At 42.6% G+C, this 19087-nt stretch overlaps 1 protein-coding gene across 5 annotated transcripts in view; it reads left to right on the forward strand.

Annotated features, from left to right (window-relative positions):
• The window catches only part of SETBP1 (SET binding protein 1), a 378635-nt gene that overhangs the window by 11361 nt on the left and 348187 nt on the right, over positions 1-19087 (forward strand). For 4 of the 5 annotated variants that reach the window (XM_017963440.4, XM_035270919.3, XM_035270920.3 and 1 more), the window contains exon 2: positions 10210-10864. In XM_017963440.4, coding sequence (XP_017818929.3) covers positions 10379-10864 — 486 coding nt within the window. In that variant the 5' untranslated portion in view covers positions 10210-10378. Of the gene's footprint in view, positions 1-9913; positions 10017-10209; positions 10865-19087 lie in introns of those variants that run through there. The other variant, XM_035270923.3, reaches the window with a different exon arrangement.

Below are 19087 nucleotides of genomic sequence, written 5' to 3' on the forward strand. Positions count from 1 at the left end.
TCATTAACCTCCGTGGACCTTAATTTCCAGGTCTGCAAAATGAGGACAAAATCCTGTGCATCACAGTGCTGTTCTGTGAATTAAATTGATAATGGCTGTGAAGAGTTCAGCACAAGTTAGGGGTAATGTTTCCACCACACTCTCCTCCCCCGGCAGCATTCACTACAAGAGAACACTTTCCCTTGACTGCACAGAGGAACACAAGCACAAGTAGTGCATCAAAGCCAGAGCTCAACCTGCAAACTTGATTGGCCCAGCCAGGACTGTAGAGATTTTCCCCGGGGGAGCAAAGACACAAGGGTCATGCTGTTGTGTTGTGTTGTTTGGTTCCCACAGGAGGTACTGTTTTTTTGCAGCTAGAGCTGGAACTGTTGGTTAATGGATAGTATGTTGGACCTCAGGTCTCAGAAGTTTGATCTCCTTCTTTCCTTATCATAGAGATCCCTGAGTACAGAGACTAACGCTGTAGGCTTAGTTTTGTCTTAGGTTCAGCCAACCCAGCCAGGCTGAGCTGCAGAGCCAGCAGAATCTGATAAAGAAGTGGAAGGTACCAGCTCTGGCTTTGAAGCACTTCTGGTTGAGAAGACAAGGCTTAGTACTTGGGAATGTCAGAGCTGGAAGGGGCCACAGAGCTCAACTCATGTTCTGCAGTCCCAATTCTACATATAGTGATGGGGAGACTCAGGGAGAAAAAGGAACTTGCCCAACCAAGGCCACCAGCTCTAAATGGTGGTGGAGGGAATGGAATGTGGAATTCCTGACTCTACCCAGTATTATTTCCTCCATGAGACAAACTGGAAACAAGAAAAGAGCAATAATCAAACAACAGCTAAATGCTTAGGTTAGCAGATGCAAAGGAAACTAGTTGTCTGTGCTTCTCATTATGTAGGAAGATAGAGGAGGTTCGTCTTCAACTCCTGTCCCTCAGGGCTTGACTTGGAGGCTGAGAAGAGAGGGCACCACTTAGCCAAATGCTAGCTTGGTGGCAGACAATAGGAGTAAATCAAATTTAACAACAAAAAAAAATGTACACACTTCCTAAGGTGATCCCAATATGTTCTTTTATAATTGTTATCTCATTTAATCTTTAGTTACTTCTTGAAACAACACTTGAGGTAGAATTATTAACTCCATTTCGAAATGAGACTTGAAAAGATTAAAAATATTTCCCAAGAACACAATGACTAAGTGGGAAGGAGAGGCTAAGAAGTCTAAACCTATGACAGCAAATCAGAACTGCTTCCATTCTTCTTAAGGAGAAACGTGGTTTGGACACTTGATGTTGGACGGTTGCTCTTTGTGTTTTCTATGCTCTGAGCTGTGCAGAGACCCATTTAAAATATGGCCCTTGTCCTCATGGAGCTCGTGGTCTAGTGGGAGAGATGGGTAAATAAAATGTTGAAACAGAGTTTTCCAGATGCTTTCTGATAGCAGAATGACCAGGGAAGTGAGAGCAAGACCGTGTGTGTGTGTGTGTGTGTGTGTGTGTGTCTGTGTGTATGTATCTGTATACATGTATATACAGCAAGAGGTAGAAAAGGACGGTCCACATTCTCCATGAATTGTGTTACCCAATGCTTGCAGGATAACAAGAGTTAACCAAGTAGAGAAAGGGGAAAGGGCCAGCCAGTCAGAGGACATATCAGGGAATCATATACAGTAATGCCCATCAGTGGGGCTTGGGAGATCTGCAGCTTATGCAATGCTGCTGGAGCATGTGGTAGGTGAATTACTCAGGAAATACTGCTTGGAAGAAGTAAAATGTGATGTGGAACACACCACACAAGTGCAGAGTATGAAAACACCACCGAGTAGGCGCTTTGTCCTTTGCTGTAGGCAGTTGATGTATTTGCAGAGTCGGAGAACTATGGTGTAGAGCTGCCCTTGCCCTTGCTGATTGAGAGCTAGCTAAGAGTTGGGTCACCTGCTAGATTTACCAGTGCTGATGGAGCATTTACTCTGGGAGTTTCTGCAGTAGAAAGGAAGTATGGAAAGATTACTCAGTTATAGGCACCCGAGACAAGTGGTGTTGGCTGGCCTCGTATTCAACTTTCACTGAAGAAATAATTTGGAGTGTCTCTCTGTGTATCAGGAGCTGTGCCAGGCCTGGAGGACAACCATAGTGAGCCAAATAGGCACAGGTCTTACCTTCAAGGGCTTACCATCTAGTAGAGGAGGCAGAGTTTGAAACCAAGAGTGGCACAGATATTTAATTATATAATAAACGCTAGGAAAGACAGGTTCTGGGCTAGAAAGGCACAAAATGGGGAGTTCTGATCTGGTTTCTGATGCTCAGGGAAGAGATATTTAACCTCAGCCTGAGTAGTGAAGAAGTGCTAACTCCAAGGGGGCAAGAGGAAGATTCCAGGTGCATGCAAAGTCCCATGAAGTCACTTGTGACTCCCCACCAAAATACCATGCAAGACATAAAGAAGGATGAATAATCAACCACTCCCAAAGCCAACATCAGACAGTCAGTTTCTTGACAGAATCTGACAAGAGATTCTTGTAACTATAGGCCAGTGAATCTAGGTTGAAAGTACAGTTTCTTCCTCATCTGTAATTAGGAAGGATCACATTCCATCTTTTTACACCATTTGTCTCCTTAATCAGAGATTCACAATTTCTGTCAACCAGAAAAGCAGGCAGTCATCAGGTCTACTGTATGGGCAGCTTGAACAAAACCAGCTGAAGACGCCTCTCCTTGACATCATTATGCATATTCTCAAAGACTATAGCTCTCAGATAACGAATGGGCAAGAGTGGGGAGGGGAGTTCTGGGAGGAGTGGAAGTAGGGCATTGACCGCTGGGCAGAGATGTTTCTTCCAGTAAAGTTCTGAGGTGAGCATGGAGTTTTTGTCACAGAGCATGTTGGGAAGTTTAGCTGTTTAGCTGTTTTTGTGAATCCAGCAGAAAAGACTCTTCTCAGTTCAGCAAAACAATAGTATATGGATGTCCACTCTCCGTGGTGATCGAGTGTGTGCTTAACACCCTGTTCTCCAGATTTTTTAAAAGCACTGATTTGTAAAGTTGCTTGTTCTTGTGATATAAACACTCCCACCATGACTGATTTTTTTTTTTTTTTTGAGATGGAATCTCAGCCCCTTGCCTAGGCTTGAGTGCAATGGCATGATCTCAGCTCTCTGCCACAACCTCCCAGGTTCAAGTGATTCTCCTGCCTCAGCCTCCAGAGTAGATGGGATTATAGGCATGTGCTACTACACCTGGCTAATTATTGTGTTTTTAGTAAAGATGGGGGTTCACCATGTTGCCCAGGCTGGTCTCAAACTTCTGGCCTCAGGTGATCCGCTCGCTTTGGCCTCCCAAAATGCTGGGATCACAGGCATAAGCCACTGCACCCTGCGGCTGAGTTTTTTTTTTTTTTTTTTTTTTTTTGAGACGAAGTTTCCCTCTTGTTACCCAGGCTGGAGTGCAATGGCGCGATCTCGGCTCATCGCAACCTCCGTCTCCTGGGTTCAGGCAATTCACCTGCCTCAGCCTCCTGAGTAGCTGGGATTACAGGCACACGCCACCATGTCCAGCTAATTTTTTGTATTTTTAGTAGAGACGGGATTTCACCATGTTGACCAGGATGGTCTTCATCTCTTGACCTCGTGATCCACCCGCCTTGGCCTCCCAAAGTGCTGGGATTACAGGCTTGAGCCACCGCACCCAGCTGCGGCTGAGTTTTAAGCTACCAACTTAATGCCACTGAATGTGGAGCTGGGGAGAGAAACGCACAGCAGGTTCTTAGGAGCCCATAGGCACTAGCTTTAGCACATCCCTGGTACTGTTCACTAGAACTTGATATGGTCTCTGATCAACAGGAGTAGCTCGAAGAGGAGGATGTTTCTGACTTCACAATGGGTAGAAGGTAGTCCCGTTCTTCCTCTGTTGTCCAATACTTCCTCTGTAGGCCAGACTCCCCTCATCAGAGCATGAGCAAAGAAACAAATCCCAACATGAGGCCTCCTGAGGAGGAAGAAACACGTAAAATGAGGTAAAACAAATGATATCAGGAAAATCAGTTAATCTAACAGCAACCTTAGAGTTTCACAAAGCTACCTGGCATCTTCAACATGAAGTATGACCCATGGAACAGGAGCTGTGATGAAAAGACATCAGAGTCAGTGGAAAAGTGGATACATTAACTAAAGAAAGATTGCAGGCATACAAAACGTGTGATTGCAGAATTAGAAAAATCCACAGTGAAGTCAGTAAAGGCAAAGGGGGCATGGGAAATAGAATCAGATGGTGTTATGGAGAACAGCATGCAGCCCTACAAGGCAAAAGAAAGGAAGAAAAGCAGTGACAGAGAAAATGATAGAAATGGAGAACAGAGATGAGAGCTCTAAGAATTACAGGAAAAACTTCGAAAGAAGCCAGAACCATTTAATGGAAGAAATTACCAAAGGAATAATTGAAGGGAACATTCCTGAACTGGAAAGAACCTGAATCTATAGATCCAAAAGGCTCATTATGTTCCAGGAAAATTAAAGGGAGAGAGCGCCACACTACACTCATTTTGTCATTAATAAAATTCTAACGTAATGAAAAAAAGTTTTCAATTATAAAGGCATAAAGCAAGTTGCCTCTACAGAGGAAACCAAACCAGGCCAGGCTCTGTTTTCCCTTCATTACTTTAAATGCTGAAAGACATTCTACAAAGTGTTGAGGCAAAAAGTTCTAGCCTGAGAATTATATAGTCAGCCCAGCGTCTTTTACCTGTGAAGATGAAAAAAAATGCCTTATGTTATGGGAATTTGCAGGGTCCAGAGCTGACGGAGGACTGAGGATGAAGAGCTTGGGGAAGTTTGCAAAAGTTCAGGAACAAAGCAGAGCACTCTTGCTGTATTTGTGATTGTTTGTCTTTAAGACCTGAGAGTTGCATGTGTTATTATTCATGTATTTATTTTGTAATGAAGAGCATGGAGTTCTACTACCAAGAAATACAGTAATTTTTTTTTAAAGTAGAAACCACAAGCTAGTGAAGTAGGCCAGGAAGACATCATTTTTTTTTTTTTTCTATTTTGTTGATGAGACACTGAGGCTGAAAGAGGCTTATGAGGGCTCCTAAGTGGCAGAACTAGGCCATGAACTCATTTCTTTTGACTCCTGTTGAATATACTAAGGGCCCTATCTCTACTACCTTGTCCCTTTGGAAAGCAACAGTGGGGAAGACACTGGCCTGTGTGTGCATGGCACTTGGGCAAAGCAGAAGAGGGAGGTGAACGAAGAAGCTGGGAAGCCCAGCTTGAGGTGCTTTCGTCATTACTTTAGCCAACCAGCATTTTTTGAGTGTTCATTATGTGCTGGGTACTGTGCTAGGTGTTGGGATTGTGTAGATGAATGAATACAATACCAGTGATGCCCGTTCCCAAGAGACTCACATTACTGTTGTAAGGGAGATACCCTTAAGTACCCTGTAGCAACTTGACAGGGGTAAGCATATAGACACAGTCTATGGCACTGGTTCTCACTCCAGGCCATCAGAACCACCTAGAGGGCTTCTGTAAAAGCTGGTGTGTTGAGCTCCAGCCCTGGACCCCTGATTTAGTAAGTGGAGCTCGAGAACTTTTATTTCCACCAAGCTACAGAATAAGTAAGAGTTCCCCAGGTGGAGAATGTATTTTAGACTAGGAAAAAGTATTCCATTTAGCAGTTTTGGAAGGGAGGGAAGATGTACCCTGGAACTTGTTTGGGCATAAGACACATCTAGCCAAGCAGGATTCTCCTGGCCATTCAGAGGAGTAATACTCTAGGTTCATTTTGAAGTGTACCCATAGGTATGTCTCTGCAGGGCAAAATTACGAAGTGTTGCATGTGAAAGAGAGACTAGTCCCAAACCATTTATTGCTAAGGCAAGTGTGGGTGAAAGACTCAGAGTGACTTGTCTAGCATCTGACTGCCTGTGAACAGCAGAGGCAGGAATAAAGACTAACTTTTGGACTCCTATCTCAGTATTCTTTCCAGATACATCGATGTCCTTTCCTTGCCCTTATATTTCCTTAGGGCCGGCAAGGCTGTTAATGCCTAAGCAGTTTCATCTTTCCAATCATCCTCCACTCCCAGCCCCCACTGCCACCCCTGCCCAAGTCCTGCAGGCAGTCACAGAAGAGTTAACTTTTGTTGCACTGAAGGCCTGAGCCAAGTACAGAGTGTCCATTGTGTGCCCGCCTCCTCAGGAGGAGTCACTGACTGCTGGAATGTGACAAGGCAAAACATTTGTACCTTGCCTTGGCTTCCCCAACTCTGTGAGTGTGTGAGCGTGTGCTCACACATGCGTTTTGGCAGGGCTGAATCACAAGAGAATTCGCAGTTCATACCCATACTCACCAAAAAAATGCACTGTGAATTTGGGGAGGCAGGTACGTGCTGGGAAGAGAGCTAAAGGAGAACAACAGCTTTGTGTGCTGTCGAAGTAAACAGACAGGTTAGGTTTCTTTGCTCTTTCTTTTGAAAGCTTATTTTATTTTATTTTTCCAAGATGAGGGTCACATATGGACACAAGGGGCTGGATTACAATCCTCAAGATAGGCAGCAAATTTGGCTGGGGCTGCTGCCTGGGTGGGTGGAGCTGCAGTGGGAGTAATTTGAACTCTTAAGACTTTGAATAGCTGTCAGGGGCGAAGCTGTTTTCATTCAGAAAAAAACTTGAAATTCTCCAAGTGCCCAGTCCTGCAGTGGGTGCTATAGATAATGTAAGCATTATACAACTACAGTTAGTTCTCAGCCTGAGGCTGAGCTGCAATCATGTTAGAAAAATAAGATTTATGTGCTCAAAAAAACTAGAAGACAATACAAAGCTGGTATATAGTGGCAAACTATAGAGCTGGGTGCAACGTCAGTCCGGCCAAGGAGTGAGCACTGTGGTCTGGACTTTACAGAATGTTGCCTTGGAGAATTGAAGACTTGGGGATGACCTGTAAATATGGAAAGGCTGGGGATCTTTTTATTCATTTGTTTATTCATTCCTTCATGCAGCAAACATTTGGGGAACACCAATTGCGGGGCCAGCATTGCAAAGATGAGAGGAAGTGGCTATAAAAACAGTTAGAGGCTAGTTTGACTTGAGTAGTGAATGCAAGTTGGTGGCTAATTTGCCTTGGATTTTTAAGGTGAGACCAGTATGAAAAGTCTGGAATAGATGTTTTTCTAAAGATTAAGGCTATTGGAAACTGCATTACTGTTTTACCTACAGTATTTATTATGATATACTCACATTGTCCTGGTTTGGGTCTTCAGGCAATATGAATGAAATTTCAGCTGAACCTTCTTAGGACCCCCTGCCTCTAATATCAGTTTCCCTTAATCCAGCCCTCACACCATGAGCCAGAATTATCTTCCTAAAGTGTAACTTTGATAGTATTCCTTCCCCACTGATATTTTGTAAATAGCTTCCCTTTACCTGTAAGAGAAAATCCAAACTCATTAGCACAACATTCAATGATGTTCATGACCTGGCCATGACCTTTTATTTCCAGCTGTACCTCTCACAGGTTCCCAGTTTCTACCATACTTCCTAGGCAAACACCAACTTTCTCTTTCTTACGCATAACCCTACACGCGCCTGCCCAGGACGAGACCTCGTGCCTTCCCTTTCTCTGCCATGTCTTCCTTCTTCCTGCTCTACCTAGGATACCCCCATCAAGATCAAAGCCCTGTCTTGTGCGCTCCTCGAAGGCTTTCTGTGTAGTGTCCCAGCTGTCTACACCTTGCCCAAGTGAAGAAAAGTTTTTCTTCCTTTTGATTCTATCCTTTCTTATAGTACATAGAATTTCTACTTTTTTTTAGAGTGACTTGTCAAATTTCCCATCAAAAGTGTAACTTCCTTGAGGAAACAGATTATATTTTCCTTGTATCTTAGTATTTTGATTTGAGGAAAACTGAAAAAAGTTGTTGAATTGAATTTTTATTTTGTTGTGGATCTCATTACTTAAATTTTAAGTTTTGGAACTTCGTCTTGTACACATAGTTACTCATTTATAGTTAAATGCAATAAATGATTGTTTAATTTATTTCACTCTGAAGTGAATCCTTTTTTGGATGGAAGATAAATATATTCACTGTCTAAGCTCCTCCATTCATCTAAAGCTTAGAGTTCACTTTCTTTTATTGTATCACAGAATCTGTAACATACATTTCCCTACTCTGGTTCCAAGGTCCAAATGGATTTCATTTAGGAACTTTATATGTATGTGCCTTACCTTTTCTCCTGACCTGAGGAGATTCTATAGGTAGGTATTAGAGAATTAAAATGTCATTAGAGATTCCTGCCAAAGGGAATAGACTCTGAACATTACTGCCATAAGAAAATATGGCTTGCAATTTGCATGGATCTGGGATACAGACTGAGAAAGACCTGCTAGATTCTTACCGCTTGACAAATATGGAAATGTTCTAAGGTACATTGATGTCTCCAGCAGCTGGGGTGGTGCCTGACACTAGAAAGACAGGCCTCTGTAAAGTCGACTTAAGTACAACTTTATAAAAATGATGTGTGTTATTGGGTAGATAAATCTAGATGAGACAAATAATCTTGTAAGTAAGAGAAACATCGAGTGTCATCTGGTCTGACTTCTCCCCACCTCCCAAAGTGGAGACTTTGTCCATCTCGTAGCATCGGTCACAGGTGGCTGTTTGCAGTGTTTGTTCAACAGTGTCAGTGAAGATGGTTATGCTCTCACTAGGGCAGCCTCTTCTTTTTCAGAAAAGCTGCATTCATTGAATCTTCCCCGAAGTGGAAGCAGTTGTAAATGTGTCTTTCTGCAAAGCTGAGTAGTTTCCGGTAGCTGAATTACTCCTGGGCTTCTCTGGGGAGCAGGGTCCACATGGAAGCCGGGGCTGCCTTCCGGGCTGGCTTCCTCACAGGGTGTCAGCTAAAAATGTGCTGATTCTGGAGAGAGAAGACACACGTCTGGTCTTCAGCCTTCCAGTTCTTGGTTGTTCTGAATGTGTCTTTGCAGGCATCATTGGGCATTTTCTGGTGGGCATATTTGCCAGCCACTTCTATAAATTGATGGATGCAGAGGTAGAAACCTAAGATGTACAGTCGCTGGGAAACTTCAGCTGCTGAGAAGATTTGAATGTGATCCAGCCTACAGCCTAAGGGCAAGAGGATGTGATGTTTGCAGCCCCAGGGGCTTTGGTTTTCTCTTGAGACTGAGCATTTGGGCTTCCTTTTGGGCTTTGAAAATTATGAGGATGAAATTGGGAATGATGGAACATGGGGTGAAGAAGGGTGAAGCAGAGTCTAGCTGATCCTGTGATAGTTCCGAGAGACTTTAATTGATTTTTCTCTTCTCATCTTGGAGGAAGGCAGAGAGGAAGATCCTGGGGGGATTTCTGACACTTCCACAGACCTACAAAATGCTCCTTCTCTCCCTTTTTCTCTTTTGCTGCTGCAGAGACACAATACCACTTCATTTAAGAAACCAGAAAGGGATTACCACTGTCTAGAAAGGGTATTTTTATCTAAATAATTGATAATGGTTAAATATCTCTCTTTCATGTCAGTGGAGACATTTGTTGAGGTTTTTTTGTTAATCATGGTGTTATAAGTGATTTGCCGCTAAACTCTTTCTATTTTCTTTTTTGTGAGCCTCACACCTAAGCTTTACATTTGCTTGAAGAAATATTGCAGTCTTTGCATAATTGAAATAATGCATAGTGAAAAATGGCAAAGGTAAACCGGTTTAGAGATAGGCTGAATGCCCCTCCTCCAAGTGGGTGGAGAGCTTGGCACAGGCAGCCTGGGGGTTGTGTTCAGCTTTGCAAACTGTTCTTCACATGTGAGAGAGAAGTGGTGCAAAAAGCCAACCAAATACAGTTCCCACAGACCTGAGCCTCAACACTTCAGACTTCCCTTTCGTCATGATTGGTTTTAACAGTGACTCAGCCAGCTGAAGCTTCAGTGTAAAGAAACGTCCAGCTTGCTACTGGGCTGGAGGACTCGCACTTCTTATCTTTATTCTTGGGCCTACAGCCACAAAATTAATAACAATCCATTATGAAGGTGTGTGTGAATGTGTTTTATCCTCTGCTCTAGTAAAATCCAATTTGGGGATGTGCACATTCTGGTTAGATTTTTTCCATCTTTTTTTGTCGGATGCCATAGATAAGTGGAAAGGGGCCTTTAGAACTCAGATTGAGTAACCTTTGGGATCATTTTCCTTTCTGCCATGGCTAACTGTCTCTTTGCTTCTCAGTTGCAGATCTGATCTCTTCCGAACTCATCGTGTCTCCATCCCTGGGAATCTGACCCTAGCAACTGGACCACTTTGTTCTTGGAATTTTGGGTGTCCTCTCTTTTCACCTTTCCCTTTTCCCTTTATCCCTTCCCCCTCCTGAGAACTCCTGAAGACTGCAGAGATTGTCATGGAGTCCAGGGAAACCTTAAGCAGCTCCCGGCAAAGAGGGGGCGAGTCAGACTTCCTGCCGGTCTCCTCAGCCAAGCCCTCAGCTGCTCCTGGCTGCACAGGAGAACCTTTGCTCTCCGCTGCAGGACCTGGGAAGGGGATCCCGGTGGGCGGAGAACGCATGGAGCCAGAGGAGGAGGATGAACTGGGCTCAGGGCGGGATGTGGATTCCAACTCCAACGCGGACAGTGAGAAATGGGTGGCAGGAGATGGCTTGGAAGAGCAGGAGTTTTCTATCAAGGAGGCGAACTTCACAGAGGGAAGTCTGAAGCTAAAGATTCAGACCACAAAGCGGGCTAAGAAACCCCCAAAGAATTTGGAGAACTATATATGCCCACCTGAGATCAAGATCACCATCAAGCAGTCTGGGGACCAGAAGGTGTCCCGTGCTGGAAAAAATAGCAAAGCTACAAAGGAGGAAGAAAGAAGCCACTCCAAAAAGAAGGTAGGAACCCCTGTCTTGTAGGTTTTTTTGTTTCTCTGTTTTTGCCATTTTATCCTCAACTTTTTAGGGTCTGTTTGCATATTACAGTAGACTCTAGAACAACATGAGATTAGGGACTCAGACCCCATGCACAGTTAAATCTGTGTATAACTTTTGACTTCCTCCAATAACTTAACTACTAACAGCTTACTGTTGACTGGGAGCCTTACTGGTAATATTAACAGTTGATTAACACATATTTTTATGTATTATGTGTATTATATACCGTATTGTTTGAAAAAGTAAGCTAGAGAAAAAAATGATCTTAAGAAAATCAAAAAGAAGAAAAAATATATTTGCTGTTCATTAAGTGGAAGTGGACCATTATAGAGGTCTTCATCCTCATCGTCCTCATGGTGGGTAGGTGAGGATGAGGAAGAAGAGGAAGGGTTGGTCTTGTTATCTCAGAGGTGGCAGAGGCAGAAGAAAATCTTCATATAAGTGGACTCTTGAAGTTCAAGTCTGTCTTGTTCAAGGGTCAACTGTACTTATCTACTCGTTAATTACCAGTCTCCTTGATCGAATATTTATGGACTCAAGATGAAACACCTCTGCTTTAATCTTGGTTTAATGTCTAGTTCATTATTATATCTTCTGCCTATCTGACAAAAAAATAGCTTTAGAATTGTAATTTTGGAGAGTTCCTCTTTATTATATAACAGCCAATTGTCTGGGTCAGCTATGCCATAACAAAATTTTTAGTATTTTTTTTTTCTTAATGTTTGCATTTGTTTTCATACTTAGGACTGAGATGTTAAAAACATTTGGGTTAATTAGAACAGTCAAGAATTGTTAAAACTGCCTTTTGATTTTAGTCATTAATACTGTAAATCTTCCTAAGTTGAATCACTCGCTTGCTTAAGAAGCTCAGTCTTTGTAGTAACTGAGACTCTCACAGAGCTGAAAAATCATCATTGTGAAGTCCACTGATGAGCATTAGAACTGGAACAATAGAAAAACAAGAAAAGGGGCAAGTGATTGGCCTGAATCTTTGTCCAACACATCATGGACTTTTAAGATTGGACATTGACTCAACTTGGTTGGTTGTCATTTTCCTCCTAAAAGTCAAACATGGATGTGCAAAGTAGCTAGATAGGTGGTTAGTGGTGTCAGTTGGTTGGGAATGAATGAGTTCATATTTTGTTAAATTTATTTTGCATCATAGGGGGTTACAGTGACTTACAGTGACCTCCTTTCCTGTGTGTGGCACTCAGCTGTGATAGCAGCTGCCTTAGTATAGTAAGTTTTTGTCTTAAGAATCTTTGGGACTTGGGTGGCTCTGGAAGAAGCCCTTTTCTTGACAAAGTTTAGGGGTTCTGGGTTGTAGGTATTAATCATAGTCTTCGTCACTCTCTCCCTGACATTTGATTATTTATTTGGGCTCTAGCTATGTGGATTAGCTAAAAATGGCACAGATGAATGAACTTCTCTTCTTTATAGCCCAGAGATAATCTATAGCATTTCTGTTACCAGTAGAGTTTTTTTTTTTTAAGCTTCTGGGTAGTTATTTTCAATAAAACCACTAGGAATCATATTATTTCATTAGCATAGGACTTGTGTTCATCCTTATATCGGGTGTTTTGGCTGATTTTGTTGCATTTCAAATCCCAACAGGTCAGTAGAGACTTTCTAGGGTGACTGACTCCTCTCAGTTTGCCCCAAAAATCTGTTGTAGTTTTAAGACTGAAAATTCTGCATCCAGAAATTGCCCCAGTTCTTAGCAAACTGGGACAACTGGTCACCTTCTTTTAACATTTTAGAAGACAAAGGAACCTTTAGAAATTGGTTTGTTTTGCCAGAACATAGAGATCGTGCTCTCTCCTCCCCCATTACAACTTTGCAGTTATTTCTGGATACTCTGTTTTGAAACCAAAGGTTTAATCTCTACACATACAAAAACTTCTGAGATTCGTTCAAGAAAATGCAACAGTTCAAATCAGGCACTGACAGTGAGGCTTTGCATTGGAGTTAGGTCTCTTCAGATACAAAAATGAATATCTTTGTCTCTGGCCATTGAGTTGGCCAGTTCTTTGTGTTTTGTTGTATTTTTGTGTGGGTGAGTTATCTTGAAAAATGGTTACTCTTTGTCTCCATCCTCTTCTCTGCCAGGATTTAAGCAGCAACCCACAGTTTTGGGTGTTCAAACCCAAATTCACTACCCTAAAAAGAGAATACATTGTCCTAATTAGGTACACTTTTCCTAAAGCCACTGATTGTTCCCAAATATAGCTTGTCTGCCCATTGGAACACACCAGAATAATGCTTTGGAATCTGTACCATGGGGATGATTTCAAAGCTGAAATGTGCAGTGGACCCTGGTGCTCATATCTGAAGTTCTCAGGCTGGTCATTTTCACCCAAAAAGCTGAATGCTCTCTGTGAACCTTATGGGAAAGAGATAAAATTGCTTATTTGAATATATGATTTGCCAAGTAAGCATTTCTATGCCTCAGCAATTAGAGGGGACAGAGAAGAAGGAGAAGGGCTGAAATTTAATGCGCAGTGCTCTTTGTGATGACACTGTGGTGGGAATACCCTTCAAAACTTCTTAGTTGTTAGGAGCTTGCTTCTTATGGTACTTCTCCATCCTTCTTACATTTATTCATGCCTAGCACTGTTACCTTCCAGAAATGAATTAATAAAGCTATCATCACTGAGTCTCAATTACTTGATAGATGACAGGAACATCCTCTGATCTCTATGGGATGAGACTGTTAACTTTATTACCCTTCAAATTCCCGCTGCTTTGCAACCAGAGCGTAAACAAAAGCTGAAGCTGAGGGTGAGATGTGGAAACCTTACCTACCATTTGTGTGGAAAAGTTCAGTGGCATAAACTTGCAGAATTTACTTTTTTGTATGAACGAGAAGTACGTGATCAGTAATTTGGCACAGAATGGATGACGATGGCATTTTTAAGCAGCACACCAGCATCTAACCCTAAAATTGCCTTCTGGATCTATTTTTGTAAGTTGTACCATTCTTTGAAGAGGTATACTTGGAGTGGCCTCTGGGAAGCAGGTCCTACTCTAGGAGCTAGAAAGGAAGCCTAGTTTAGCTGGTCTTTGAGCTGGTAGCAATTCCTACTAGGCAGTCATCTGAATATATGTGCTGACTTTGGGCTGGGATTGGCAAACTACAGCCTGTGGGCCAAATCTACTCCCCTGCCTGTTTTTGTATTGCCTATGAGCAAAGAATGTTTTTTTACATTTTTAAAAAGTTGGAAGAACATCAAAAGAATAATAATATTTTGTAATATGTGAGGCATATGAAATTTAAATTTTGGTACTTATAAATAAAGTTTTATTGGAACACAGCCAAGTTCATTTGTTTATGTTTTGTCTCTGACTGCTTTTTATTATAGTGGCAGAGTCGAGTTGTGACAGAGATACTATGACCTTCAAAGATTCAACTACTTACTCTCTGAACCTTACAAAAAATGTGCATTAACCCTTGACTGAGGGCAAGGACATAGAGTTTCAGGAGAATGAAGGTTTTGTTTTGTTTTTAATAATTCAGCCTCCAAGTTTGGAGGCTGAGGGGAATTAGGTGTTATATTATGTGCTGCTTTTTGTTGTTGTTGTTTAAGCGAACCAGTTAATTTTGCTGAAGTCATTGCCTGACAGGCTCAGGCAAAGACAGCTTATGTGGGATCCCATATGATTTACTTTTTCATTGGTGTTTGGAAAGAAAGTTCTGTACGATAAGGGTAGCATAACTTAGATATCACAGGCTAGTTCTCTGTGGTGTTAACTCTAGTTATACATGGTCCACTACTTTGGGGTGAAGGCATATATGTAGCATCATCAACAGCCTTGTTCCAAATTTTAAACCTAGGGCTAACTCTCCAAACCAGAGAGGCATTATAGATGATCAGGGAATATCGTCACTTAAGCAGTAAGTTGTGAGGAGGACCCCATGAAAATGCTACCTCCCTGGCTCAAGGATGCACAGACTCTTCTAACCAGAATAGAAGTCTTTTTTCTTCCATATAAAACTAGGGTGGGAATTGAGATGCTATTTGGGAGAGGGTCTATGATGAATGGATTTACATGGGGTGTGAAAGCAGCATTTGGTAGGAAGTAGAGGCTGAGGGGAGAGCTCAGAACCTACTTTGGAGCCTCCGAACTCTCCTTTGGACGGGACTTATTTTGCAGATGGACCCTACACCTGTAACTTGTTCTTTATCATGGGACCAACATGGTTGCATCTTAAACTTACTCAGGTAAGTGGCATAATAACTTACACTTCCTCAGGTTACCTTCTAGGTGATCAGATTAAAACAACAGAGAACATGAAGATGAGTCTCTGGAAGCAAGTTCAGGTATAAAACATGAGCATAAAATTATTCCAGTAGTGCCTGGCATGGTGGCTCGTGCTGGTAATCCCAGCACTTTGGGAGGCCGAGGTGGGTGTATCACTTAAGATCAGGAGTTCAAGACCAGCCTGGCCAACATGGCAAAGCCTCATCTCTACTAAAAATACAAAATTTAGCCAGGCATGGTGACGCACGCCTATAATGCCAGCTACCCAGGAGGCTGAGGCAAGAGAATCGATTGAACCATGAGGCAGAGGTTGTAGTGAGCTGAGATGGTGCCATTGCACTTCAGCTTGGGTGACAGAGCAAGACTCCATCTCAAAAAAAATTCCAGTAATGACAGGGTTTTGAAGAGACTCCAAGCTGGGCAGGGCTTAGCAGCTCTTCTCTTTTCTGAGGATGTTGGGAGTTAGAGACACCTATTTAGATTCAACAGCTAGATAAGGGCATGGGAGTTCCAGATGGATGCCATACAGTGACTCAGGGTAGGAGATGTGGTGTGGTAATCTGACACGAAGCAGCTTTGTTAGTTTGGATCTGCAATGTGAATTTGCTGAAGCCCTAGTTCCCTTATCTTCCAAATACGGATGATTATTTCTACGTGATATAACTCAGCGAAAGATTTTAGAAGAAAATGGAGAATTTACAAAGCACATGTCATCATAATAACTCTGATTTATTGAGCTACGTGGCAGACCCTCTGCTAGCTGTTTTACATGTACTTACCTTGTCTATTAGTCCTCATAATGATCCTGCTATGCAGATATTCATTTATAGGAAATTGAGGCTCACATTGCTTCAAAGGAGCAGGAGCTGGAAGGGGCAAGGTTTTCCTAAGAAGCCAGTTCTATTAGACTCCAAGAAAATATATATTCCAGTCCCTAAGTTACCACACCCTATAAAAGTAAAGGATTTCTAGAAGGTGAGGATCACTGGAGTGTTTCTTCCACACTTTCTCACATACCTGGGGTGGCACAAGCATAATCTGACACATTTTCCTTAATTCTAAGTTCTCCAGGGTTTTGAGAGAGCTTTCAAAGCTCACTAGTTAAAGCTATATTTTTTCCATTTATTGTACTTACAAGTTTTATTTGCTTTTGACAAAAATACAACTCTCATTTTATTTCTTTGGATTTGATTTTTTCTCCTCTGCAGTTCCATTGAGAGATCTCATTTCCTCCTGTAGCAGGGACTTCAATCTTATATCCATCAGGTGCCTGCCATGGTCCTAGACACACATTCAGGATTTGTCTTGGCCTAGACCATTATCATATATGTAGGGAAAGACTTATATTCTGTCCTGAGAATTCACCATCTGCTTTTGAGAAACCAAATAAGACATGCACTTATTTCATCCTTACGCGAAGAGCAAACACACAAAGTGTGGAGAGGAAAAAGGTTTCTTAGGTGTTATTGATGGTAAGAGAGACTGGCATCAGATTGCAGAGAGCAATGAATGTCAAATGAAGAAATGAGTTTGGATTTAATTCTATAAGTAACAGGAGTTCTCAGAGGGCTTTGAATCAGGGAGAATGAACGGTTGCAGGGGTGATGGGGAACTTGGTGAGAGTGATGCTGTGCAGAGAAGCTTAAAATGGGAGACATAAAAGGGTAGCCTTTTGGTGACACAGTTGTCAGAAGGAGACATTGCTCTAGGGTTCTTCCCTTTTCCTAGCATGTCCTGAGCAGCTCATTTCTGTCTTGACCTTCAATGGTGGTAGCAATTTGGTTTACTAGGTGGGTGAGGAGGGGGCTATGAGAGGAGGTGTTTGGCAGCAGGTGAGGGGTGGCTTGCTTTGCCAAGGGCACAGGTTCCCTGACCTCTGGCTGCTGCACCCATGATTTTCTCCTCCTTCACCCTAGTAGGTGGCTCTGACTATCATCAGAGAGCCTTCCACCCTCCCAGTGGTTCAAGTGTCCCTCCTTTGCCATCCTCTTTTCTCATCACTTTCTCTGGTCACTCTCAGGTGTATTGATTTATAGAAGACTTGGCCTCTCTTCTTCTGGGGGTGGAAATACGGAATTTTGAACTCCTGGGAGTATGGGACTTATTCTTCCTCCACAATGCCCTCTTCTTGACTTGGAGAACAGGTCTCCCTAGCATTTCTACACAAGAGGAATTTCAAGCGGGGTGCAGTGGCTCACACCTGTAATCCTAACACTTTGGGAGGCTGGGGTGTGTGGATTGCCTGAGCTCAGGAGTTCAGTACCAGCCTGGGCAACACAGTCAAACCCTGTCTCTACTAAAATACAAAAAATTAGCTGGGCATGGTGGCATGCACCTGTAGTCCCAGCTACTTGAGAGGCTGAGGCAGGAGAATTGCTAGAACACGGGAGGTAGAGGTTGCAGTTAGCAAAGATGGCGCCGCTGTACTCCAGTCTGGGCTGTGAGTGAGGCTCTGTCTTTAAAACAACAACAACAAAAGAGGTTGAATTTTCCCTCTTGTTTAATTTTTGTTTTTATCTCCTGAGATTTAAAAATATTTTTAAGTACCGCATTTCTATGTATTCATCAGAATGCCTGGAAATTTTAGATTTCTCTCTGATTATGTTATAGCTAAAGCAACAGGGAAGGTTGGGAATGACCTTTTCCGCAGGGCAGCAGGGAGCATTGGACATGTCAGCTGAAAGTGTGAGGGAAAGAACCTTGGACTTGGAGATGGGAGCCCTGGGCACCAGCTCTTTCTCTGTGACTCACAGTCACATTCGGCCAGTATACTTTACCTCCCTGCTTCTCAGCTTCTACATGTTCAAAAAAAAAGATGAAGAAGAAAAACAAAACAGCACTTTCCCTCTGAGGTCTTGTTTCTGTTCTGTAATCTAGAAACTTGAAGGGCCATTCTGTTTGATCAGCAGGGCAAGTGTTTCTCTTTAAGAACACTCGTTACTATAAACAGATTTTTGACCTCTGTTTGGACCCACTGTTCCACCGTCAAATTGTTCCCTTTTAGCCCCAAATGTCAAAAGATCTAAAATCATGGGAGCAAGGGCCAGAGTTGAGCTTACAAAGTGGGGATTTACCAAACTTGTGTTCCGTGAGCATATTCTGGGAATATTTGGTTATCTCTCGACCCTGTCTTCTAGTTTTTTTTTTTTTTTTCTTCGTGTGTTTGGGATTTTCTGGGGGTTTAAAATATGTAGTCTGGCTGTTTCCTCCTGGTTTGGTATTGTTTTCTTTGATTTTTTTTCTCTTTGGACGTCCCCTAAGGAAGGTTCTTTGGTGAATCCTATGCCATTGAAAATGAATCTGGCAGAGTAGCCAGCAGAACACTGTGTCCTGTTCAGACAGAAAGTCATTTATTCTCTGAATCATGGCTAATGTGCTCTGTATGTGAAATTCTAGGTGAGGAGTACCGGGTCTGTTAGAAAGAGCCCCCACTCTGGGAGTGGATTAGAACTCAGATTCCCTGATGCCAGGAACATGGTCTCTGCCTCTGGACAGATACAGCCTACATAGCCTTAGGCAAGAGCTAACCTCTTGAAATGTTTCCTGACAGTAGGAAAATGAGGGATAACAGCAGCCCCTCCTTGTTAATGTCACTGTGGTGAGGTTGAAATTGCCTACTGGGCACTTAGGACAGCACTTTGCTCAGTGTGTCCTGCTCTCATTGCTGTTTGGCATCTCTCCCTGCTGACCACCCACAGGGACTTCCTTAGTTGAGGCACAGAGCGGGCACACAGTGATCTGCGGTGGCGCCGCACACTCGGGAGGCCTGAGCTGTGTTGGATTATGTTAGCTTCGGGCAGCACCAGTGCCTATGTCTGATGCCTGGAGAAACATCTACTAGTTGAGCATATCACTAATGATTTTTTTTTTTTTTTTTTTTTTGGTGTTGGTGGTGAGAATTGCTGTAGGGATTTATTTAGA

This window comes from Callithrix jacchus, chromosome 13, assembly GCF_049354715.1.
Source record: "Callithrix jacchus isolate 240 chromosome 13, calJac240_pri, whole genome shotgun sequence".
Taxonomy (NCBI): Eukaryota; Metazoa; Chordata; class Mammalia; order Primates; family Cebidae; genus Callithrix; species Callithrix jacchus.